At 45.8% G+C, this 26,665-nt stretch overlaps 2 protein-coding genes and 1 pseudogene across 4 annotated transcripts in view; 1 reads left to right on the plus strand and 2 right to left on the minus strand.

Moving 5' to 3' along the window:
* The window catches only part of Clic2 (CLIC family member 2), a 92,739-nt gene extending 66,078 nt beyond the window's left edge, over positions 1–26,661 (minus strand). For 2 of the 3 annotated variants that reach the window (XR_015448431.1, XM_087204137.1), the window contains exons 1-6: positions 26,502–26,661; positions 26,130–26,312; positions 24,416–24,532; positions 23,759–23,830; positions 22,584–22,669; positions 19,383–19,538 (exon numbers count right to left, since the gene is read on the minus strand). The gene's annotated coding sequence lies outside the window, so the exon portion shown is untranslated. The remainder of the gene's footprint in view (positions 1–19,382; positions 19,539–22,583; positions 22,670–23,758; positions 23,831–24,415; positions 24,533–26,129; positions 26,313–26,501) is intronic. The other variant, XM_087204136.1, reaches the window with a different exon arrangement.
* Positions 13,403–16,547, plus strand: LOC147820532 (40-kDa huntingtin-associated protein-like). Its single transcript, XM_087204135.1, has one exon. The coding sequence runs from the start codon at positions 14,328–14,330 to the stop codon at positions 15,576–15,578; it is 1,251 nt and encodes a 416-aa protein (XP_087060261.1). The 5' UTR covers positions 13,403–14,327; the 3' UTR covers positions 15,579–16,547.
* LOC147820533 (large ribosomal subunit protein uL29 pseudogene) lies at positions 16,069–18,884 on the minus strand (annotated as a pseudogene).
* Positions 26,662–26,665: the final 4 nt, after the last annotated feature.

Consider the following 26,665-nt stretch of genomic DNA (forward strand, 5'->3'; position numbering starts at 1 on the left):
GTTACACCCAAGAGGACAGAAAGTCAGGCACTGCGGCCCAGCAGCAATGTCAAGAGATGGGTAGATTTGAGAGGCATTTTGAAGGTACAGCACAATGATCTTGGTGTCCAATTAATTATGATAGAGGGGTTGAGGGAGAAAAAGTTATCAGTGTGACTCTTAGGTCACTGATGTGGAGAACTGGGCACACTTTGCTTACACAGGGAGTATTAGTTGAGGAGAGAGCCTGAGAGAAGATGGTGCTTTCAGTCTTGGATACATTTGAGCAGAAAACCATAGCCGAACACAATGAGGCTGCCAATTTTCTCTACTGTGGACATTTATCACGCTGCCTTGTAGTAAGAGGATGTCTCAGAATTCCCCAGGAGCTCCGAGTACAAATCCATACCAGTTTCTACCTCTAAACCCCTGCTCCTCCCGCACCCCACAATGAAATTGCTCTTGCCAAGGCCCTCAGCAACACTCGCACCACCTAATCAAGTATTTTTAAGTAGATATGTTTAACTCAGCAAGTGCTCCTGAGTTTGTCATTTCTTGCTCTATTCTCCTCCTGACCTCCTTCTGAACATTTGCTCTCTTCTCCTTCTTTTTAAATTCCCTTTCTTCTCTGACTCTCAGATTCTTGCTCTCACTCTCTCCTCTTTTCCTGTGAAGACACTCCTCCAGTCTCCTTCCAATAATTTTCCTCTTTTGCCTGTCCCTTAAAAGTTGTCCTGGGTCCCCTTATATTTTCTCTGCATGTCACTTCTTCCATGGTCTCAATTACATTCATGGCCTCAAGAATTACCCTGATGACTCTCAAATCTATACATCCAGTCCTGATCTCACTCTTGAACTCCCAAGCCATATATCCTTCATCTCCACCTGGATATCCCCCAGGTATCTCGAATTTCACATACTCCAAACTGAACTCATCTTCCTACCAATACCCGGACCTTCTCCTTCATTCATCCCATATCTCCACTAATGACTCCAAAGTCTGTAGTCACCTCACTCTGCCCCCAGGGAGTCACGCCAGAGCCTTTTATCTCTCCTCCCCGCCCCCTCCCCGCTGACAAATCCTTCAAGTTTTAGCTTAGATACTAATTTCTCCAGGAACGTTTTCCAGCCCCACATGTGTGTACTCCTCCTGTATGCTCCTATAGCACCCTGAACTTCCCCTCTCATAGCATTCATCACAGTTTCATGTTGTAATTGATTGTCAGGTTCCTTGTCTGTATCTTCCAACAGACTGCACAAAGGGGCATCAATTCCTAACACAGTCCCAGGCATGTATAGCAGGCAGTCAATACATATTTGTTGAAGGAATGAGCAAATGAATTATCACTACTCCAGTTAGATTCACCAGTACCAGAAATATGTAGGTGCCAAATTAATGCCTAAACCTTTGTTTGTTTGTTTTTATATCTGTCCCCTGCTCTTATCTACCAAGGCCATCATCTAAGGTGAGGCATCTATCATTTCCTGGGATACTGCAGCAGCTTCTAAACTCCAGTTTCAATCCCCTCTGCTCTATTCTCCACACAACTGCCAGAATGATCCTTCCAGAAGCAAATCAAGGCCATGTCAGTCCCAAGCCTAAAGACCACAGCAGATTCACTACAGCCTATGGGATATTCCACAACCTCTGCATGGCATAACAGAACCTACAGGTCTTGGCTCCTGCCTACCTCTTCTCCAGCCACATCAACAACCACTCCCCCACCAGCACCCCACTCTCCAGCCTTAAGGAACTAATTGCAGGACCTCCCAAATACCTCGGCTTCACATCATTCCACAGATTCACACACACACACACACACACACACACACACACACACACACACACACACACACAATGACTCCAAGTAGCTTGCCTGGTTCACTCCCAGTCTTTCAACAAAATGCTTACTGACTGTTTATTATAAACCATGACCAAGTGGGATTTATCCCACAAATGTAAGGTTTGGTTCGACGTAAAAAAAAATCAATTTATGTAGTAAAACATACTAACAGAAATGGGGGCCGAATCACCCCGCTGCAGACAGGCAGGTCTGCCCATGCCCTACCTAGGTCCTGAGTCACACAGAACACGCTGAATCAGCCCGCTGCAGACAGGCAGGTCTGTGCACGCCCTACCGAGGTCCTGAGTCGCATGGAAGACACCGAATCACCCCGCTGCAGACAGGCAGGTCTGCCCACACCCTACCGAGGTCCCCAGTCACCTGGAACACAGGCCGAGTCAGCCCGCTGCAGACAGGCAGGTCTGTGCACGCCCTACCGAGGTCCTGAGTCACGCGGAAGACACCGAATCACCCCGCTGCAGACAGGCAGCCACCTGATTCCACACTACAAAGACGCAGAGGACACCAGACCACCAGACCAAGGTACTGAGCCCCACTGTTCCCGGCCCAGAGGTAGGGGCTTCTGAGCCGTCGTTCCACTGCTCCTGGTCCAGAGGAAGGGGCTTCCTGGTCACCATCCCTCCCGCTGCTCCCAGCCCAGAGGAAAGGGCTTTTGGGCCACCTTCTGTCCCACTGCTCCTGGCCCAGAGGAAGGGGCTTCCGGGCCACCATCCCTCCCACCACTCCCGGCCCAGAGGGAGGGGCTTCTGAGCCACCATCCCACTGCTCCTGGTCCAGAGGAAGGGGTTTCCCGGCCACCATCCCTCCGGCTGTTCCCAGCCCACAGGAAAGGGCTTTTGGGTCACCATCCCTACCGCTGCTCCTGGCCCCTGTCCCACCGCACCCAGCTCAGAGGAGGTAATCCATGCAGGCGCTAACAGCCCCCCACCCCAGTTGAAATGAGAAAATATGTAAATAAGTCTCAAAACCAGACTTCCAGATCACCTACAGCAACCCCAAATGGAAATGAGATGGAACACTCTGATACTCAACCACCTGGACCCACTCAACTGGCAACAAAAGGGGATCTGGAAAAAACGAAATCAGAAATAATTTCTCAGATAACAGGAGAAATTGTGCCTCTAGTGCAAGACATGATTAATAAATCTAGACAGGAGCTCAGGAACATGATGGAATCCCAACATAAGAAACAAATGGAATCCATAAAACAGATGCAAATAGATTTCCAGGACATGAAAAACTCCATTGAAAGTCTACACAGCAGAATGAGACAATGTGAGGACAGAATTTCAGATGTAGAAGATAAGATTGCAATTAGTGACCAGGAAAAGAAAAATTGCATCAAAATTATAAGGGAACATGAGAAATCAATCCAGCAGCTGCTAGATGGTGCAAAAAAGAATAACGTAAGACTGATTGGGCTCAATGAAGAAACAGGAGAGAGTGAAGATGACATAAAAAAATCTCTTCACAGAAATAATGGCAGAAAACTTCCCAAGCAGGGAAAAAGAGCTTGACATACAGATAAGTGAGGCATATAGGACTCCAAATAGCCTTGATCCAAAAAAATCTACACATAGGAATATAATTGTTAAGATTCCAGAAACACAACAGAAGAACAAAGTTCTCCAAGCAGTCGGAGAAAAGAAACAAATCACATACAAAGGAAAGCCCATCAGAATCACAGCAGACTTCTCAACACAAACCATCAAGGCAAGAAGAGCTTGGAGTGACATATTCCAAGCCCTAAAAGAAAACAGCCTCCAACCCAGATTGATGTACCCTGCAAAACTATCTTTCAAAATGGATGGAGAAATAAGATACTTTCATGACAAAGAGCACCTTAGGAACTTGGTGAATACCAAACCAGCACTCCAAAGAATTTTACACAATATCCTAGGAACAGACATTGAGGATCAGAACCCCAGGAAGCAAAGCAGAATGAACTCATCTGGCAGGACAAGAAATTAAATGTAAAGGGGGAGAACCCAACAAAAAGAAAAAGTCATGGCAATGACAAGTCAATATGTTTCAGTTATAACCATCAATGTTAATGGTCCCAACTCACCAATCAAAAGAAATAGACTGGCAGAATGGGTCAAGAAGCAAAATCCAACAATATGCTGCATACAAGAAACACACTTAATTCAAAAGGAAAGTCATAGATTGAAAGTTAAAGGGTGGAAAACAATACTGCATGCGACAGGAACCCGAAAAAAAGCAGGAGTAGCTATCCTCTTGGCAGATCAAGCAGATTTCAAACCAACACTGATGAACAGAGATGAAGAAGGACACTACATCTTTGTAAAGGGAAGAATCCAAGAGGAAGAGATGACAATCATAAATATCTATGCACCAAACACTAGTGCACCCAACTATATCAAACAAATACAAACGGACATGAAAAGCCATATATGCACTAATACAATTGTAGTGGGGGACCTCAACACCCCACTATCACAAATAGATAGATCAACTAGACTAAAAATAAGTAATGAAATACTAGAACTCAATCGAACTCTTGAACAAATGAACTTAACAGATGTTTACAGAGTCTTCCACCCCACAAAATCAGAATGCACATTGTTCTCAGCTGCACATGGGTCATTCGCAAAAATAGACCACATACTCACACATAGAACATGTTTAAGTAAGTGCAAAGGAATTGAAGTTATCCCCTGTATATTATCAGACCATAGTGCGATGAAACTGGAGATCCATAGCAAAAAAAACTCAAAAAATTTCATAAACACATGGAAATTGGACAACACACTTCTGAATAACCAATGGGTCACAGAGGAAATTAAAGAAGAAATCAGACAGTTCCTTCAATTAAATGACAATGACAATACAACATATCGGAATCTATGGGACACAATGAAAGCAGTCTTAGGAGGAAAATTCATAGCAGTGAATACGCATATTAGGAAAACAGAACGAGCCCAATTAAAGAACCTGATACTGAACCTCAAGCTTCCAGAAAAAGAAGAGCAGGACAACCCCAAAGCTCATACAAGGGAGGAAATTATAAAGATCAGAGGAGAAATCAATGCAATGGAGACTAAGAGAACGATACAAAAAAAATCAATGAAGCCAAGAGTTGGCTCTTCGAAAGAATCAACAAAATTGACAAACCTTTAGCCAACCTTGTAATAAAAAGGAAAGAAAAGGCCCAGATCCATGCAATTACGAGTGAAAAGGGTGAAATTACAACAGACCCAGCAGAAATCCAGAGGATCATCAATACCTACTTCCAGAACCTATACGCCAATAAGATGGACAACACAGAAGAAATGAACAGATTTCTAGATACATACGAATTACCAAAGTTGAACGGAGAAGACCTAAAATTTCTGAACAACCCAATATCAACCAATGAAATTGAAAATGTAATTAAAAACTTATCAACTAAGAAAAGCCCGGGCCCTGATGGCTTCACTGCTGAATTCTACAAGACATTTAGAGAGGAACTGCTGCCACTACTGTTAAAACTCTTCAATGAAATTGAAAGGGAAGCAATACTCCCAAATTCATTCCTGGAAGCAAGCATCACCTTGATCCCCAAAGCAGAGAAAGACCCAACTGAAAAAGAGAACTATAGGCCAATCGCACTAATGAGCATAGATGCAAAAATCCTTAATAAGATACTGGCAAATAGAATGCAGAAGATCATCAAGAAGATCATACACCCTGATCAAGTGGGATTCATCCCAGGGATGCAGGGATGGTTCAATATACGAAAATCAATCAATGTAATACACTATATCAATAGAGCCGAGGACAAAAACCATATGATTATCTCCATAGATGCAGGAAAAGCATTTGACAAAATCCAACATGCATTTATGATAAAAACCCTACACAAAATTGGAATAGATGGTCTCTACCTCAAACTGATAGAAGCCATCTATGAAAAACCAACAGCCAATATCATACTAAATGGTCAAAAAATGGAAATCCTTCACACTAAAATCAGGAACAAGACAAGGATGTCCACTATCACCACTCTTGTTCAATATAGTTCTGGAAACATTAGCCACGGCAATTAGACAAGAGAAAGAAATAAAAGGAATGAAGATAGGTAATGAAGAAGTCAAATTGTCATTATTTGCAGATGACATGATCCTCTATATAGAAGACCCCAAGAACTCCACCAAAAGTCTTCTAGACTTAATAACCAAATTCAGTCAAGTAGCTGGTTACAAGGTCAACACACAAAAATCAATAGCTTTCCTCTACACCAATGACAGACTCACTGAGAGAGAAACAGGGCAAATAATTCTTTTCACAATAGCATCCAAACAACTGAAATACCTAGGAATCATCCTAACGAAAGAAATCAAAGACCTCTTCTCTGAAAACTATGGCACTCTGAAAAGAGAGATTGAAGATGATATCAGAAAATGGACAGACGTCCCGGGCTCCTGGGTAGGAAGGATTAATATAGTGAAAATGGCCATACTTCCAAAACTGCTATATAGATTTAATGCAATTCCAATTGAGATCCCAGCAGCATACTTCATAGACCTTGAGAAAACAATCCAAAAATTCATTTGGAGCAAGAAGAGACCCAGAATAGCAAAATAAATTCTAGGTAACAGAGACATGGCAGGGGGTATCACAATCCCCAACCTGCAACTCTACTACAAAGCTACTGTGATAAAAACAGCATGGTACTGGCAAAGAAACAGACTTGAGGACCAGTGGAACAGATTAGAAGATGCAGAAACAACTCCAGACACACTCAGCCATCTCATCTTCGACAAAGGAGCCAAACGCCCTCACTGGAGGAAAGACAGCCTCTTTAATAAATGGTGCTGGAAAAATTGGGCTTCAACTTGCCAAAGATTAAAACTAGACCTATATCTCTCACCATGCACTCAACTAAAATCAAAGTGGATTAAAGATCTAAATATTAAAATAGAAACGCTGAACCAGTTGGAACAGAGGTTAGGTAGAACCCTTGAAGACATGGGTGTAGGAAAAGATTTTATGAACAAAACCTCAGTTGCCCGTGAACTAGCACAAACAATCAACGAATGGGATCTCTTCTTATTAAAAAGCTTCTGCACAGCAAGAGAAACCACCAGCAGTGTGAAGAGACAACCCACAATGTGGGAAAAAATCTTCACCTGCTCTTCCTCAGACAAAGGTCTACTATCTCGAATCTATAAAGAACTTAAAAAGATCAGACCTCCTGAATTTAAAGACCCAATCCAAAAATGGGCATCTGAAATGAACAGACATTTCTCAGACACAGAAGTAGAAATAGCAAATAAATGCATGAAAAAATGTTCAACATCACTGGTCATTCGAGAGATGCAAATGAAAACAACGCTGAGATTCCACTTCACTCCAGAAAGAATGGCTGCTATCATGAAATCAACCAATAACAAATGCTGGCAGGGCTGTGGGGAAAGAGGAGCCCTGCTCCGTTGTTGTTGGGAGTGCAGACTGGTGCAAGCACTGTGGAAATCAGTATGGAGATACCTCGAAGAACTAGGACTGGAAGTCCCATTTGACCCCGCTATTCCACTGCTGGGGATCTTCCCCAAAGAATTAAAAGAATCATACCACAGTGATATATGTGCACCCACGTTCATAGCAGTGCAGTTTGTAATAGCTAAAACTTGGAAACAGCCCAAATGCCCACCAACTGGAGACTGGATAAAGAAAATGTGGTTTTTTTATAAAATGGAGTACTACTCAGCCATAAAACATGAGAAATTAGAGACATTTATAGCTAAGTGGATGCACATTGAGGCGATACTCTTAAGTGAAATAAATAGGACACGTATGTGTAAATACCGAATAGTTTCTCTGGTGTGAGAAACTGAAAGTGTAAATAAGGACTAAATGTATAATAGGTCATGTGAAATAGGAAGAAAAGGGGCAAAGGGGAAGGAAGTGGGAGGGCTAGAGGAAAGGATAGAAGGGAATGGGATTACTATGAGAAAATGGAAAAATAGGAACAAAATCTTTGTAAATAGGGAGGACTGGAGGGGTTGAAGGGAGGGCTGGGCAAGGGTGAAAAATAAGAACCAAGAGAGACTATGTAAAGGTGCAAATTTCCAATGATGAATGTCATTATATTGTATACCCGAAATGTACCAATGATTAGAATGAATAATCGATAATGCAAAATGGGAAGAAAAGGTCCAAAGGGGTAGGGGGAGTGGGAGGGGCAGGGGAAAGGAAAGAAGGGAAAGAAAAAATGATGAGAAATGGGAAAAATGGAAATAAAGTCTTTGTAAATAGGGAAGGCTGGAGGGGGTGAAGGGGGGCCTAGGAATGGGGAAAAAATAAGAACCAAGATGCATTATGTAAAGGTACAATTCCCATTGAGAAATGTAATTGTGTTGTATACCTACAATGTACCAACAAAAGAATTTAATACAAAAAAAAAAAAAAGAAATGGGGGTGGGGGCTCGTGATCATCTCAACCACTGCAGGAAAAGGAGCACTGAACAAAATCCAAAACACTTTCATGAAAATAAATTCAACAAACTAGGAATACTAGGAGGGAACTTCCTCAACCGGATAAAGGGGTTATCTGTGAAAAACCCAGAGATAACATCATACTTGATGATGAAAGATTGGCTGGTTTCCACCTTAAATCAGGAACATGATGAGGATGTCTTGTCTTGTCACTTCTATTCAACATTGTACTCAAACTTCTGGTCAGGGCAATTAGTCAAGGAAAAGAAATTAAAGGCATCTAGATCAGAAGGGAGCAAGTAAAACTATCTCTGTTCCCAGAGAGCATGTTCTTATGTGGAGAAAAACACTAAAGAATCCATGAAAAAGGAAAAGAAAATGCTTGATCCTATCTGAATATGAAATAAGTGAGCTCAGCAAAGTTTCAGGATCCAAAATCAGTGCGCAAAAAGGAGTTGTATTTCTATACACTAGCAACAAACAATCTGAAAATAAGGTTAAGGAAATTATTCTTTTTATGATAGCATCAAAAAGAATAAAGTATCAAGGAATAAACTTAACGAAACATGTGCGAGAGCTGCACTCTGAAAGTTACAAGACATTGCAGAAAGAAATTGAGAAGACCTACATTCGAGAGATGCAAATGAAAACAACGCTGAGATTCCACTTCACTCCAGAAAGAATGGCTGCTATCATGAAATCAACCAACAACAAATGCTGGCGGGGCTGTGGGGAAAGAGGAGCCCTGCTCCACTGCTGGTGGGAGTGTAGACTGGTGCAACCACTGTGGAAATCAGTATGGAGATACCTCAAAGAACTAGGACTAGAGGTCCCATTTGACCCCGCTATTCCCCTGCTGGGTATCTTCCCCAAAGAATTAAAAGAATCATACCACAGTGATATATGTGCACCCATGTTCATAGCGGCACAGTTTGTGATAGCTAAAACTTGGAAACAGCCCAAATGCCCATCAACTGGAGACTGGATAAAGAAAATGTGGTTTTTTAATAAAATGGAGTACTACTCAGCCATCAAAAATGAGAAATTAGAGACATTTATTGCTAAATAGATGCACATTGAGGCGATACTCTTAAGTGAAATAAATAGGACACGTGTGTAAATTCCGAATAGTTTTGCTAGTGTGAGAAACTGAAAGTGTAAATAAGGACTAAAAAGTATAATAGATAATGTGAAATAGGAAGAAAAGGGGCGAAGGGGAAGTGGGAGGGGAAGGGGAAAGGAAAGAAGGGAATGGAATTAATATGAGAAAAAGAAAAAATGGAAACAAAGTCTTTGTAAATAGGGAGGGATGGAGGGGTTGAAGGGAGGGCAGGGGAAGGGGGAAAAAATAAGAACCAAGAGAGTATGTAAAGGTGCATATCTCCAGTGATGAATGTCATTATATTGTATACCTAAAATGTACCAATAAAAGGATATACAAAAAAAAAAAAAAGAAATTGAGAAGACCTAAATAAATGGGAAGGCATTCCATGTTAATGGATCAAGACACTTAATATTGGTAAGATGCCCATAATCTCCAAGACAAAGTACAGATTAAATGTGATCCCTGTTAGAATCCAGCCTGGTCTCTTTGTAAAAATTGACGAGCTTATTCTAAAATCCATGTGAAAATACAAGGGACCCAGATACCCAAAACAATCTCAAAATAGAAGAACAAAGTTGAAGGACTCATCTTTCTCAACTTCAAAACTTTACTATGAAGCTACAGTAATCCAAAGAAGTGTGGTTCTGACATCGTGATAGGCATATAGGTCAATGTTGTGAAATTCAGAGTCAGAAACAAACCACATATCTATGTATAGTTGATTTTTAGCAAGGGTGCCAAGAGCACTTAGTGGGGAAAACAATGATCCCTTACAAAAATGGTATTGGTACAAGTGGATAGCCACATGCCAAAGAATGAAGCTGGACCCCTGTGTCACAACATGAAAAATTAACCTGATCACAGACCTAAATGTAAGGGCTAACAGTATAAAACTCTCAGAAGAAAACATAGATGTGACCTTGGACCAGGCAAGAGTTCCTTCAATATGACATCAAAATCATAGTCACAAAAGCATTTTCTTTTGAAAAAATTGGACCCCAAACAAAAATCCGTCTAGGAAGTGCAAGGAAAATGCACAGAATGGGAGAAACATTTACAAATTACATATCTGATAAGGGTTTGTTTTCCAGAATATACAAAGAACTGCACACCAAAAAGGACAATCGACCCGAGTTTTTAAAAATGGGCGAAGGACTTGAATGGACATCTCTCCTCCAAAGCAGATGCACAAAGGGCCAAGAAGCTCATGAAAAGATACACAACATACAGCGCCTGCCTGGGAAGCCCAAGGTCCTGAGTTCGATCCCCGGTACCAAAAAAAAAAAAGAAAAAAAGATATACAACATCATTCACCATTTGGAAAATGCAAATCAGAAGCACCATGAAGTAGCACTTCACACCCACTGAGGTGTCTATTATAAACAAAACAAAATGAAACAAACCGAAAACAGCAACTTTTGTTGAGGATGTGCAGGCATTAGGGCCTTATGCTGCTGCTGGGGCTGTAAAAGGGTAAAGCTACTGTGGAAATCAGTTTGGTGGTTCATCAATAACTTAAACATAGAGTTATCGTATGGCCCAGGAGTCCTACTCCTAGATATAGACACCCCGCCCCCCGAATCGAAAGCAGGTGCTCGAACAAAAACTCATGCAGGAATGTACGTGGAAGCCAATTCACAATAGCCAAAAAGTGGAAATTGCCCAAGTGGCCATCAAGTGGTGAGTGGATACCCAGAAGGTGGCCTACCCTAATGCAATGGGGCACATATCATGCAGGCCCGAGAGGGAGTTAAGTGGTGTGGGCTGAGTGTTGTGCCACGTGGAGGAACCGTTATCGGGTAGTTCCTTTAGAAACGGCTCGCCAATCTAAAGTATTCCAGGTCCTTCTTGCCTCGAACAAAGAACTGGACGAGACAAGCCAAAAACGGTGCCAAAAAGTGAGGGATGAAGGGGTACGGGAGAGACCAGCTCTGCGGAGCAGACTCGGGCAGAACAAGAAAAACAGAAAAGCAAAAATAAAAGTACACACTGCACCTGAGAAACGCAGCGTGGGCTACTGTGGGAAGTCGCAATAGCGAGCTTGCTGTGGTGCCCGGTGGTCTTCTTCCATGCCGTCCACATCTCGTAGGAGGTCTCGAGGTCTACATGCAGGGTTCTGGCGTTGCTCTGGGATCTCGTAATTGACAGGTCCCGCTCATTTCCCCAGCCGGCTTTGCCATGCCCTATCTCCTACATCAGAACCACAATGCTAAGTAGAAGCAGCCCAATGTAAAAGGCCACATGGTTTCACCCTGCAGGCTTCCACCCACTAGAGCTGTTCCAGCACAGGCCATCCTCTCCGGGAGGAGAACAGATGAATGAGTGGCTACCAGGGGCCACTGATGAGAGGCCAAGAGGGTCCAGCCAGGAGGCCTGGAGGGCTGGAGGGCGGCCTGGGCCTAAACCTGGTCAGGGCCTGGAGGCCGACCTGGGCCTGGACGTGGACGCGGCCCCGAGGTCAGCCAGGGCCAGGAGGCCAGCCAGGGCCAGGAGACCAGCCTGCATGTGGACGTGGCCCACAGGCCACACTGGGCCTGGAGCCTGGCCTGGGAATGGACATGATGCAAACTAGAGATCAGCCTGGGCCTGGAGGCCAGCTGAAGCCTGGACGTGGAAGCAGCTGGGAGGCGAGCCTGGGCCTGGAGGCGGACCTGCAAGTGGACGCGGATGCGGCCCAGAGGCTGCCCTGGGCCAGGGCCTGGACTACACCTACAGGCGCCCTAGCCTGCTGCCTTCCGGTGGGGCAGTCGTGCACCAGGGCCGTGATGTCACCCCCCCCCCCGCCCCACCACCACCACCACCACCACCACCACCAGCATGCCACGCCAAGCCTTGGCCCTGACCAACGAGCGACCACCTCAGGGTCGGTAGGCCACAAAGGAACGACCCTGGAGGAGCAGCTTGCAGGCGCACCGCGGGCGGTCATCCAGTCTAGACTTCCCATGAGGCAGCGCGCGTTCTCGTGCACGGGAACCCTCACATCAGCCCGCCGCCCTGGCCCGTGGCGAGGAGCGGCCCCCCCGCCCCCAGTCCTATAAATGGCGGTTCGGGGTCGCTAGGAGACGGAGTAGCGTCCGTGGACAGCGCCAGTACTGGACAGACGCAGTGGCCGCGGCGCAGCAGCTTCCAGGCAGGCAGAGTGTGGCCCTGGACCGGAGCCGAGCCAAGCGTAGCCAAGCAGAGCCGAGCCCGTCGATCAAGCGGAGGCAGAGCCAGAGGTGTCGAACCCAGCGCCCATGCCGCGGCAGAGCAGCCGTCGGGGGTCGTCGCGCTGAACCCAGAGGCGGCGAGCCCGCTCCCCCACCGCCAGAGCCGAGCCGATCTTCTCCGTGAGCCAGGTGGAGCGCGCCCTGTGCGATGGCCGCTACGCGCAGCGCCTGAGTTGCTCTGCGTCGGTGTTCCTGGCCGCCACGCTGCAGTTCCTGAGTGCCACCGTACTGGAGCTGGCCGACCGTGAGGCCCGCTACAGGTCCCGCAGGCGCATCACCCGGGAGCTGCTGGACGTGGCCACCCTCAAAGACGCGCTGCTCTGCACCCTCCTCGGCACCACCACCATCTCACGGGTGGCCCCGGCCCGGCCCTAGATGCTGCTGAGGACGGGGAGCAGGAGCAGGAGGATTCCTGACGCCTGGCCCTGGACTACTTATCTGCCGTCCACCCCGGCCCACCGGCCCAGCCGGGCAGCACCCCCACCCCCTCCCCCCCAACCTGGTCTGGCTTGTGCCTTCCGTTGGTTGTGCCAATAAACGATCTCAAGCACCCCAGGAGCCTGCTTCACTCAGTTGGGGGTCTGGATGGGATGGGTTGGAGAGGGGTGGGGTGGGGTGGGGAACTGGGAGGCATCCAGAGGTGGAGGGGCAGACCGGATGGTGGTGCAGGCAGAGTCTTCGGGGATGGCGGCGGGTGGGATCGGGGTCTCCAGAAGGCATCCAGAGGTTGAAGGAGGGGCGGACGAGGATTAGGGGTTGGGGAGGTGGCGGTGGAGGTGGTCCGGGGTCTTCAGGGATGAGGGCGGGACCAAAGTCTCCAGGAGGCCTCCAGAGGTGGAGGAGGGATGGACATGGGGGATTGAGGTGGCGGTCCAGGTGGGGTCTCTGGGGATGGGGGCCGGGTGGGACCCGGGTCTCCCAGTGACAGAGCATGGGGTGGCCCCGGACGGGAAGGGTGTGCAGGGGAGGGGGTACAGAAGATGTCCCCCGCCCCCACCCCTCCGTCGGAGCAAATCAGGGCTCGCGCGCCTGATGCAGTGGCCCTAAGATGGCGCCTATGAGAACGTGGCTGTGGGGCCTGACAGCACTGACCCCCACCCTCACTCCCAGGGTGGGATGGAGAGCGGTGGTGGGTGCGGGCAGGCGGTTTCCTGGCAAGACCGATGGACTCGTGACGGGCGGGGCGATCCAGGGGAAGGCAAACACGGAGTTCAGGGCGTGCAAAAGTTCCGAGCTTAGTTAAGGTCGCGTTCACGCGTGGAGAAATGCCGAGAGGCGCTCTCAGCATCATCCCACAAGGGAAGCTGTAACCTAGCAACTGCTGGAGCCTGGCCCGGGCAGGCCAGGCCACGCCTGCGCAGGACGCCGTACTCGCAGGACCCGTGGGAGCCCACGTCCAGTCAGCCCCGCCCCCGTTATTTCCCAGGCAGCTCGCAGCGGCAAGCGAAGCGCCGGCTTCTGCCAGCCCGGCCCCGCCTTCCGCCCGGCTCTTTGCATATCACCAGGGCAACAGGGGAGCGGGCGGGGCCGACCAGAGCCGGGTCGCGGTCGTTGCGTCTTCTCGCGTCCCGGTCACGGCCGGCCCCAGCGTGACGCGACGCCACGCGACACGTCGCGACACGTGACGCGACGCGACACGTCACGCGACACGTCGCGACACGTGACGCGACGCGACACGTCACGGCACGTCGCGGGGACCTTGCGGGGCGTCGGCGCGTCAGGTCGGGCAACATGGCGGCCTCGGCCTCCGGCCTGGGAGGCGGGGGCGGGGGCGTAGGCGTAGGCGGCGTGGGCGTGGGCGTGGGCGCGGGCGGCGCCGGCCCGGGTCCGGAGGCCGGGGACTTCCTGGCCCGGTACCGGCTGGTGTCCAACAAGCTGAAGAAGCGGTTTCTGCGGAAGCCGAACGTGGCGGAGGCGGGCGAGCAGTTCGGGCAGCTGGGCCGCGAGCTACGCGCCCAGGAGTGCCTGCCCTACGCGGCGTGGTGCCAGCTGGCAGTGGCGCGCTGCCAGCAGGCGCTCTTCCACGGGCCCGGGGAGGCGCTGGCGCTCACCGAGGCCGCGCGTCTCTTCCTGCGGCAGGAGTGCGACGCGCGGCAGCGCCTGGGCTGCCCCTCCGCCTACGGCGAGCCGCTGCAGTCGGCCGCCAGCGCCCTGGGCGCCGCCGTGCGCCTGCACCTGGAGCTCGGTCAGCCGGCCGCCGCCGCCGCCCTGTGCCTGGAGCTGGCTGCCGCCCTGCGGGACCTGGGCCAGCCTGCCGCCGCCGCCGGCCACTTCCAGCGTGCCGCCCAGCTGCAGCTGCCCCTGATGCCCCTGGCCGCGCTGCAGGCGCTCGGCTCCGCGGCCTCCTGCCAGCTGCTGGCGCGCGACTACACCGGTGCCCTGGCCGTCTTCACGCGCATGCAGCGCCTGGCGCGCGAGCATGGCGGCCACGCGGTGCAGCCGCCTCTGCCTCTGCCGCCGCCGCCGCCACCACCTCCGCCTCCGGGGCCCCAGACCCAGCAACCACCGCAGCTGCCTCTGGGGCCCCAGCCCGGAGCAGGCGGGGCCCCCGCCCTGCTCCCGGCGAGCCCCACAGGCGCTCGTGCTGCTACAGCCGCTGCTGCTGTCGCCGCGGCTACCACCGCGCCCTCTCAGGCAGCGCTGGGCGCCTTTTCCGACCTGCTCATCCGCTGCGAGGTGTCCCGTGTGCTGCTCCTCTTGTTGCTGCAGCCACCACCCGCCAAGCTGCTGCCCGAGCACGCCCAGACCCTGGAGAAGTACTCCTGGGAGGCTTTCGACACCCACGGGCAGGAGAGCTGTGGCCAGCTCCCCGAGGAGCTCTTTCTGCTGCTGCAGTCCTTGGTCATGGCTACCCACGAGAAGGACACGGAAGCCGTCAAGTCGCTGCAGGTGGAGATGTGGCCGGTGTTGACTGCTGAGCAGAACCACCTCCTTCACCTCGTTGTGCAGGAAACCATCTCGCCCTCAGGACAGGGGGTCTGATAGATCACATTAGCCAAATGGCCATCTGTCACGTCTTGTCTTTACCTTTTTGAGTTGTACACAACCTTTGCACGTAAGGGACACACAAAAGATGTCCATCCTGGTTCTCTCATTTCCTACCATTCATTCCACTTGCTGCCTCAGGAATTTCGTTGAGTGAATGTTACTTCTCAGAATCTCATCGCCATGATAATAGGGGACAAAACCCTTCAATTATGATAGAATGAAAGTAAAGGATATGGCTCTCTTCCAAAAACTGCAACGTTCAAAATGAGAATCCTTTTAATCTTTGCTTCCTCCATCCTTTCTTGGTGAGCACTTGGGTTTGCACTGCTCAGAGTATGTAAGGCGTATGATTTCATTGCTACTTTCGTTTCTTGGTGCCTTTCTGTGTTTTCATGATCAGAGTCTCTCCGGTGTTTCATTTCCACACACACGAATCACGCCTTACAATCTTTTTGCTGCAGCCCTAAATCTATGATAAATGTCCTTTGATTTTCCTGACTTAGGGTTGAGATTTACCTTATCTGTAACACGTGACTATCTTGTCAGGGGGCAAGAAGCTGAACCAGGGATATCTACAGTATCTCTGGCATGCAGCATGCAGGCCATGCTGAGTAAAGAATGACTAGCAAAGGCCTTTGGGATTAATGCAAGGCACATGTGTCCAACTCAACAGTTAAGTGGCAGTGTTAACTAGTTGAAGTCCCAGTTTTGGTTCCTTTCTCACAGGTATGTGTAATCTACATTGCAACTTTTATCTGTAAAAGCAACTTATTTAACAGCAGTATGTAGTGTGACTTGTTTTGTGGGATCACGTATTGTGCACGCAAGGCAGTACTTGTTTCTGAAAAGCAGGATGTCCTTCCAGTGTCAGATACTATGCTTGTGCTGAAATGTTACAGTGAAATCTATTAACATGTACAAGTAATAAATGTTAATAGAAAATAAAGCAAGCACCACTTCAAAGCTTTCTGGTCCAAGTTTGACAAGGAAACGAACTTCGGTTTTGGTTTGTTCTTTTCTTTCTTGGCAGTACTGTACTGTGGATCGAACCCAGGACCTCCCAAATGCTAGGTACCTCTTCTACTACTGGGCTACATCCCCAGCCATTTATTTGGTACCAGGGATCGATCTCAGGACCTTGCGTTTTCGAGGCAGGTGCCACTGAGCTAAATTCTCAGCCCGCCAGCCTTTTTATGTTGAAACGAGGTCTCATGAAGTTGCTCCAGTTGGCCATGAACTTGTGATCCTCCTGCCCCAGCCTCCTGAATAGCTAGGATTACAGGCATGCACCACCTTGCCTGGCTATTTTCTTATTTATGTAGTTTTGTTTTTTTTTTTTCCTTCACTTTACAGGGTAATAATACAAACTTTGGAATAGATCCTTTTTCTCAAACATTCAACTTTAGGCACGTGCATCCTTTACCTAGGCTGAAGTTATATACAGAATTCTTTGGGGTGATATTTAAAGACAAAATTCGGGGTGGATTTTTTTTCATTCTAGGGGGATGGGTGTAGGGTGTTACTATGAGTTAGGCGCCTCAAAATGGATGTGGGTTTTTGTTTTGTTTTTTTGCTTCCACTTCTTCAACAGTATGGAAGTACTGGGAAATACGGGGGAGGCCCATATGTGGCAGATCCAGCCATACCATTCTGCTCCTACTTAGATGTCGGGAAGCTTCCAACGGGGTCCTCAAATCCTCGTTCAACTGACCACAAAAGTGGTAAAGGCGCATGCTCCTTTGCCTTTTGGCTTCTTTCCGGTATGCTTTTCTCAACCCTGGCTATAGGCCTGGGCACTGTTTTTTTTGTTGTTGTTGTTGTTAACACAACTGTTTAATGGTTATGAAACGTGATTGATGATGAGTTTTTAACTGGGGCTTATGGAAAAGCCTGTAGGCCACGGGTCTAAACTCACTGCATTGAGGAGACAGAGGGACGGATAACCAGGAGGTTATATGTGCATACTTCTGGGAAACATTAAAGCCCCTTGTTTCCCATTTGCTTTGCCCTTTTTTTTTTTTTCTTCAGATTTTGAGTTTTATTGTTGCCTCTTCGCTGCTCAGGCCCTGACCGCGAACATGTGCAGAGGGTATAGCCGCTCTTTGCGCTGCTGCTTGTTGGTCTTCAGCTTCTCCTCATGCTTGTTGAACTTGCGGAGCAAGGCTCGAGTGTTCTTGGGCCGTAGGCCCAGGGGCTTGTACTTCTTGCTTTTGTAGAATTTCCTGAGGTTTTCTCTCTGCGTCTGCTTAATAAAGGTGAGGACACGGGCGATGGATTTTCGGAGAACTCTGAACTTGGAAAGTTTGGACGCTGCGCCGGGGGTCACTTTTGACTGGCGCGCAACTGGGACAGCTCCGCCTTCAGGTCGTTGAGCTGTTTTCGAAGCTGCTCCTCCTTGCAGGAAGGTCCTGAGCCTTAATCTTGGCCAAAGCTGCAGAAGAAGCCGCTGCTGCCGCTGCCGCCCACTGCCTGCTTGAAGGAAAGAGGAAGGGGCCTGCCATTGCCTCTGTATGCATCTCAGGAACAACAGCAGGAAAAGCATGGTCAAGTTGCAGCAGTTTGGGAGTTCACTAATATAGAAAAAGAAAACACTGTTTTGTTTTGTGTTTTTCTTTTTGGTTTTTTGAGACAGGGTCTCGCTGTGTAGTTTAGGCTGGCCTTGAGCTCTCTACGTAGCCCTGGATGGCCTCGAATTTGCTGCAATCCTCCTGCCTCAGCCTCCAGAGTACTGGGATTACAGGTGTGCACCACCACACCAGGCAACACTGATTTCTAACATGCCAAAATGAATATTGTAAAGCACGAGCATGGTTGTTCTGTTTTCTAATTTGAAAACCAAGGGAAAAGATCCTTATCTAGACAGTTCAAAATTTACACTAAAATATTGCAAACTATTGAAAATAGTGGCAGTGAAGCAGTCATCCTTAAAGGTGGCTGGGGTTCCCTCTCCCCTTGTTAGATGCTCCTATAAGGACAAGTATTGCTTATGAAAGTCTATTTTACATGTAACTGGTTCAAAGGTATAAAGATACCTGAGAACCATAACATGGAGGAAGATGTTCAAGACTGCAATTAGCAAGTCAGGCAAGCTCTGAGATCAAGGGTTCTCATGATACATGAAGATTAATGTTAACTGCCCAGGCATGTGTCCTGCCATTAGACTGGGCCAGCAGTCCACACACTGCTCTGTAAAGGACCAGAGATATGTTAGTCTTTAAAGGCCACAAATGGTCACTGTGGCATGGTCTTCTCTGTCTCTTTGTTTTTGCAAACCTGTGCGGAAAAACCATTTTAAGTCACAGTCCATGCAAAGTACATATATATATATATATATATATATATATATATATATGTACGCAGATATAGATATATGGCATGAGAAGAGAGATACAGATCTACTGCAGACATTTACACGTTTATAGCAATTAAGATAACAGAAAGTGAGAAGTTCAATAATCAGAAAAAGAATGGAAAACACAGTCAAGTATCTACCACCAAAGAAAGCACAAAGCTCTCTTTATCTGCATTCATGGTTTTGACCCCTAAACTCAAGTTTTTTTTTAAATCTACTGACTCCTGGACATTCAATAATAGAGCATCTCTTCAGTTCTATCATCTATGAGAATCTTGACACTACTACATTTCTTCCTAAATCCATAATCATTCGTATTACCTGTAGGTAGAAAATACCTTTCTGCAGTGAAGTGTGTAGAATCTAAGACAGTTTGTTCCATATATGACATCTGTCAAAGGTCTTTAAAGTATCAATGCATTGTCTTAAGAAGGCTACTTACATACCATTAAGGTCCCAGTGGAATTCCCACGATAGGTCAGCCACTTCTTCCCATCAAGACTATACATGATGATAAATTGAGAAATATAGAGGCTGGAGAACTTCTGACGGGCACCCTGGGTTTTGATGCCGTGAATGATCATTGGTGTCAACAGATCCACCTACCAATTAAAACAACATTTTATTTTAATTGATGTTTAAATTATGTACTACCTCCTGACATTAATTATTGGCTTAGGAAGACTCTATATTGCAACAGATGTGCCCATTGTTGCCTTGGATGTGCAGACAACGATGGTGAAATGTGGACATTATGTGTGAAGCTGTGGAGCAAATGGTGGGAATGAGTGGAAAAGATACATATCGAGATCCCTGCTTGCTTGAAGACCAGATCGCTATCAAATCATTGACCCATTTTCTCTACACACATATCCATTGTACTGCACATATAGACACACATAACCCAATGCTTTCTTTACTCACACCTTAGTGTCAGCCTGGCCAAAGTCAACTTCCTCCCCTCTCCCCAGACCAGCCCCATCCCAACACTGTGATCAGTAATGAACTGCTCTGCCTTCTAGAAGTGTCAGTTGAGTGTCTGGAGCAGTTGTACATAATTTTGGGGGAAAACCATTTCACAATTAAATTATGATTAGGCCTAGTTTTCCTGCGCACAGGCCAGCTATAGCATGTCGAGACATATCTCCATTTTTGCCTCTGGTCACAGATAAAACCTCAATGGCCCCATGATGCTGCAACACTCTAGGGCAGGACTGCATCAGCTGAAGGTTCCTTGAGGACCAAGTAGTAAGGGAAAGGTTTCACCTGGGAAAGGACAAATTCCTCCTCAACATAAGTTTCTCATCGACCTAGGATTATCACTGACTTCTGAGTCATCTGTTACTCCTGATGAATTGAATAAAGGTGTGGCAAGCTGAGGCAAGTTCGGGGTCCATTGTCTTTGCTGCCCAGAGCAGCACTGATCAGGCCCGCCGGGACCCAGCTTCTCCTCTAAGTCTGCTTTCCTGTCTTTATTCTTTAATTCACCATGTGCTGTCCTGGCTCACAGGAGACCAGGACCCACTGCAGGGGTTCTGGTAATGTCCCCTTTCCCTGTTCACTACAGTTCAGAAATGATTTCTCCTGCCTAGCCTCCCCTGAGTCACACAGACACATTTAGTGCTGCTTTATTTATCCACTTCATGTTGGATCTAACTTCACTGTAGCAAATTATTACACCATATTATAAAGGTTGCTTTGCTTGTCTGCCTCCCTTATTAGACTGAGATCCTTAAGTCAGTGAACCTGTTTGAGTCACTTAACCTTTATGTGTCAAATTTGTTTATCTGTAAAGTAGAGATGATATTAATGTTTAACTCAAATGATTAAGATGTTTATACATGTAATGTGCCAAATTCAGTGACTGGCACATAATAAACACTCAATGCTAGCTATTATATTCTCTCTGCCCCCAGAACCTAACATGGAATCTGGTATAGTGTTGAGGTGTAGTAAACGTTGTGGAATGAATGAGTGAATAATGGCAGAGTGGTAAGGAATGGTTCATACTTAAAGAGGGTGAGGACCATGTAAGCTTTACAAGGATATCTGTTACCGCCATAACACCTAAGTCAAAGAACATTCTCACAGATGCCCAGTACGTACAAACTGAACTTGTAATGACTCTCATGCTTAATGACCACGTGCTCGAGTTGACTGCAAGTTCCATTCACATACTCATTCATTCAAGGATTATTTCTGAGTACTTGCTACCTACCAAGCACTGTTTTAGGTAGGAAGAGAACAACAGTAAACAAAAAAAGCCCTTCCCTCATGGAACTTACATTTAAGTAGGAGAAGCACACACACTCACACACAGACGCACCACCACCACCGCTATACTTATGTATTTGTATTTACTAATATCAAATAGTGATAAATGAAGGACATAAATAAGACAAGATAAAAGGACACAGAGTGACAATGTCTTCAGAAGCTGCAGCACTATCTTTTTCCACATAAGGTGCTATTTCCAACAGATGACAATTTTTCCTCTTGGTATTGTGGCATAAACAACTGAAAACACCATGTGCAAAAACCTGTTTTTTTCATGTAGCATATGAAAAGCATATATCTTTTTTATATGAAAGTATATATCTTATTTTTTGATCACTGACTACTGTACCTTCTAGCAGATTTAATAAAGCCCTGCCAGCCTATCTACATTCTGTAATTGAATGTTTTTCTACTTCATCTTCTTGAGTCTCTTCTACATTATAATTGGGACCTTAAAAGAGTTTGGCAATCACAGATTCAATAACTGCACCTATGTATCCAGCAATGTATTTCAGTGTAGCCGTGAGACACATTTACCTAGGAGGAAGTAAGCAAGGTGGAAATGAATTTCACAGTATATAGGCACAAGCAATGCAGTTGTGTATCTCCATGGGGCCTGTTGATTACCCGCTGCTTGGCCTTGGTTGCCCAGTGCCCTCAAGCCAACCCAGTGCCCTTGTGCCCGTTCAGGCCTTCTTACCAGAAGAGCTGCCTACCCCAAATCCTCTCCTAGTAGAAAATGTAAAGTCACATGTGTGATTTGTGTTTTCAGTTCACATTATATTTCTGTGGGACAATGCTGCTCTAAAGGAAATAAGGAAGTGAGAAAATTTGTAAGACTGAGTTATTTATTTAAAAGAAACTGAGTTAACCTAAAGACAGGGCTTCAGGTATTAACCTATCTTAGTTCTCCAGATTGGACTAAATTTAAGTAGGTATTTCCTACTACCCAGGGGTATAGAATTTATGAGGGACACAGGTTCAGTTTTAGAAAGGAAGCTACAATTTCTTTGCTTGTGATACAGTGGTTTGAGTTACGTGTTTTTGTGTTAAAATACAGAGTACTGGAGGGCTCAAGGATACCTACTTAGTTGGAGACATCTAAAATAGAAAACACGATTTGGGGAGGGGATGAGTTCGATGTAGTAGAAAGTATTCAGATGTTCTAATCCCAATATAAAGAAATAGGACATATCAGTATACTCAATTATGTTCCCAAATCTTCTGTTCATGAGTGTTTTTGTACAAACCACAAACCATTTTATTCTTCAGTTTCCTTGTCTGTTAACTGAGTTTTGGTAGGAATGACTACAGTATAAGGGATATGTATAACACTTTGAGCTTGTGAGATGAATAAGAGGAATTCTAACCTTGATCCAGGAAAAAGGTTCTTTGGTACTCCAGGCGTTGATCAATCCCGAGTAATGAAGTCTGGCCAGCTTTGGAGCCCACTGTCCTTTGCCCAAGAAAGAGGAGAGAGATTATATTCAACTGGATTGGTCCTAGACAGTTGGGAATGACATCATCCTTTCGAGAAAGGTTCATCTTAGTTGTGGAGAAGATAGACAAAGGCATACAAAGCTTTGTAGCCTAGCAGTACTGATTTCTCCCTAAGGTTTTGCTTGTCATTGTTGTATATCTCATTTTCTAAAATCTAATAATTTTGTTGACTTAACTAGCACTTCCAATTAGCTGATACTACAATTTGTTACCAGCACTGCCAAGTGATAAAACTTATTATTACACAACATATGTTCACTGGAGACAAATCAGAAAGCAAAAATTTAAAAACTAGCAAAATAAATTAAAATAAATAAAAAAATACAGTCCTTCCAAATAGTACTAGTGTTTAAAAATAACTTTCTAGCCTTTTACAAGGGGGAATTTTTTCCCCTCTAAAATAGGGGTTGGCAATTATTTTTCTGTCAAGGGCCAGAGTGCAAATAATTTAATAATGGTAGATTATATGTGCTCTGTTACACAAGTGCTGTTGTAGCCATAGATAAGATGTAAATGAATAGGCATGGCTGTATCCCAACATAAGACTTTATTATGGGCACTAAAGTTTTCATTTTATAATTTTCATGTCATGAAATATTCTTTTTAAAATAATTTAAAAATGGAAAAACTATTCTTTCTTTCTTTCTTTCTTTATTTTTTTTGTACCGGGGATCGAACTCAGGTCCTTGTGCTTTCGAGGCAGGCGGTGGAACCACTGAGCTAAATCCCCGGCCCGGAAAAACTGTTCTTAACTCACATATACAAAAACAGGTAGCGGGTCTTACAAATAGCTTTACGTTACTGCTCACAGGAGACTGCAGCTTCCTGCTACAGTGAAGAGAAAGAACTTCAGGGAGCAATACTGAAAGTAGACAGGATATTTAAGGAGGCAGAGTTATCGCCCAGAGAAATGAAGGTGGCCTGAATTAAGATGGTCACAGTGAGAAATGGAGAGGATGACATGGATTTTAGATGCATCTATGAAATAGAATTAATAAAAGCATGGAGGTAGACTGGTTATTGAAACAAAAATAACAGTGTTTACCATATTGCCCCGAAGCTGTAATCTGAAAATCTCTAATGTTCCCAGAAGCCATTCCCAGAGGAATCTGACACTCTGAAATCAAAAAGGGGGGAACACAGGGCTAAAAGTGCATACAACTCAGCTTCTTAAACGTAAGTCAATGAAAATGGGAGAACACCAATAAATACTAATATTTTAGGGCTTATTATGTACCAAGAACTGTGCTAAACATTTTATTGTGCTATTGCATTTAATTCATTCTAACAGACAAGTGTTAGAACTATTCATATTTTGCAGCTGAGGAAACTAGCATCCATAGATAAGTAGACCAGTAGTAATTCTCTTACTGGTTTAAGGCTAAATCCCCAAACTCTTTCAAGTGATATCTGTAAGTTATCTTTGGTAATTGAATTAAACTTCAATTCCAAATCTGATGTTGTGAAAGTGAAGAGGTCTTGTTTGGTAGCACCAGCTTATTGAGTATATTCCAAGTATATACAACTTCCAGCATATCTGTCCTTCTCAGAGGACTATGATTTCTACCCGCAATATTCATTTTGAATTTAACCGATATGCATTTGTATGTATTTCTCGACAAAGGCTACCATTCCAAGAAGGAGGCAAGCTGTGTAGAAATAGGCTGGTAGGCAGTGAGCCTCTGCTCACAGTGTTACTCACGCTTGCTGTACACCAGGAAAAGGGTGCTCATCCCGGCCTACAAGTGCTCGCCAATGAGGCATTCTACCCGCCAAATTCCAGCTCTGGATGGTAGCATTTCCACGGTCTCAAAAGCACCTTTTCAAAACCAAAACGAAAAAAATTTATTTCTTTTCACTAAAAGATGAGCATGAAATACACTGGTTTTCATAGAATATCAAAGGAGATGTACCAAATTCAGTTCCACCACTCTTGAACTCCCCAAACCCAAAGTGCTTCCTGTGTGGTCCCTATAGTTGGAGACACTCGAGATTGAGTTTGAGCATCGCCCTCCTGGGAAGTGAGAGACAAAGTGAACAAATGCTTTGATGATGGAGACAGGAGAGTGCTATTGCATTAGGACTGGCCTACACTCTCGAGGGTTTTCAGAGCGTACAGAATAGTTCTTATTGACCAGATGTGGGCTCTGAGAGAGACAGAGTCAGGGTGAGGTCATCTTGAATCCAGTCCACTGGGGCTACCTAGAAGCTGGGATGAACGCTGAAGGGGTCAGGAATGAGTTACAAGGGGCCACCCAGATTAAAGGTGGAACCAACCAGGCAAAGGGGATTTCATGAGGAACAGTTCCAAAAAGGAGTCTCTGAGGAGCCCCTGAAAGTGCCCTGTAAGAGAAAGAGTCCTCTTCAAATACTTGCTAGGTGTAGACAGTGTCGAGGTACCTTACAACAATAGCGGCAGTTCTAAGTTAGAACAGTCTTATTCCCTTTTAATCTATCCGAGCTGGAGTTCAAAGCAGCCTCTGGCAAGGGGTTGTGGTGGAGGAGGAAGCACAACAAACACAAGGTGGAGAAGCAGAGGACTCAACCATAACTCCTTCTCCCAGTGCAGACTTCCAGCCTGATGTGAGCTCATGTTGGGTGGGGGAAGACTGAAGTTAAAAAGTGCAGAAATTTGATCACTATCTTGCAGTGAACATTGTAATTTTGACTTGAATTCTATTTGTGAAATAAAGTTACTGCAGGTCTATTTGTTACTTTAGTGAGCAGAACAGACACGGGGCTTCTCAGATTTGTTACGAAGAAATGGGATGTTTGCCTCCACTATTAAATCTGTTTTAGAGACAACACAGAACTAAAATCGTATTTTGATCTACATTGTCAGCAATGCTTAGTCAATATAGTGGTTGCCTACATAACCAAATCACTTTTTAGACAACTACTGGTGTCATGTGGGATTTGAGATGGAAAATGAAAAAGTATTCTTAGGAAAGTGCTATGATGTTAGCCATCCATTTATTCTATTCTATTTCCTTTACAGCACTTTTAGGTACTTGAAATTATCTTGTTGATTTGCTAACTTATCTCTCTGTAGTACGAAGTTTCTTGAAAAAAGTAAGTTAGTTGAGAGCAGGGAGCTTGTTTGCTTTGTTCACTGATTGCACCTCCAGAATTTAGACCATGTAAACTAAGTACTCAGCTGAGAGTGTTATTGCACGCCTGTAATTACAGCACTCTGAAGGCTGAGCCAGGAAGATTACAAGTTCGAGATCAGCCTGGGCAGCTTAGTGACTTAGTGAGACACTGCCTGGAAATAAGAACTTTTTAGAAGGGCGAGGGGTGGAGCTTAATGTTCAGGTCCTGGGTTTAATCCTCAGTATTGCAAAGTAATAAAAATAGAGTAAGTACTCAACAAGGAAGTACGCTAGGAAGAAGAGCGAGCGCAAACTAGCTCACACCTGGATAGAGGTTGTAAACTGCCATTTTATACTCTTCTTTTTTTCGTACAGTGAACACATGTCCACTGAAATGAATCGAATGGATGTTTTCATTGCTGCCCATGCTGAGCAAATACCATCGAATCCTTTGGTTCTGAGCCATTACTAGGCCAGGTAGGGTGTCCATCACATAGCCATTGATTGCTGGAGAAGAGGGACACAGATGAGGGTGTTAAATCTATTGCAGATGTTGTTTTCCCTTTACTTCACCAGAAATACTGATATCTATGACTATTCCACTCCCACACATGTACTGGCAAGTTACAAAATGTTCAAGTTTCTAGCTCACGCTGCATTTCACAGTGAGTAATATTTGGGGGAGGGATATGTTACCATGGAAGCGATAATTCTCTTTAAAAGTGGGATCTTCCACCTGCGTACTGCAGGGTTCCTTGCAATTCCTTTCCATGTTTTCAGTAAAGTACCAGCTCTTGGTCTCATCAAAGATAGTGAAAAGCAAAGCAAATTCCTGCACTGTCACTTGTCGCCCATGAGCA

This window comes from Heterocephalus glaber, unplaced genomic scaffold (genome assembly GCF_053883595.1).
Source record: "Heterocephalus glaber isolate CG9 unplaced genomic scaffold, H.glaber_assembly_v1.0 deba00001863, whole genome shotgun sequence".
NCBI lineage: Eukaryota > Metazoa > Chordata > Mammalia > Rodentia > Bathyergidae > Heterocephalus > Heterocephalus glaber.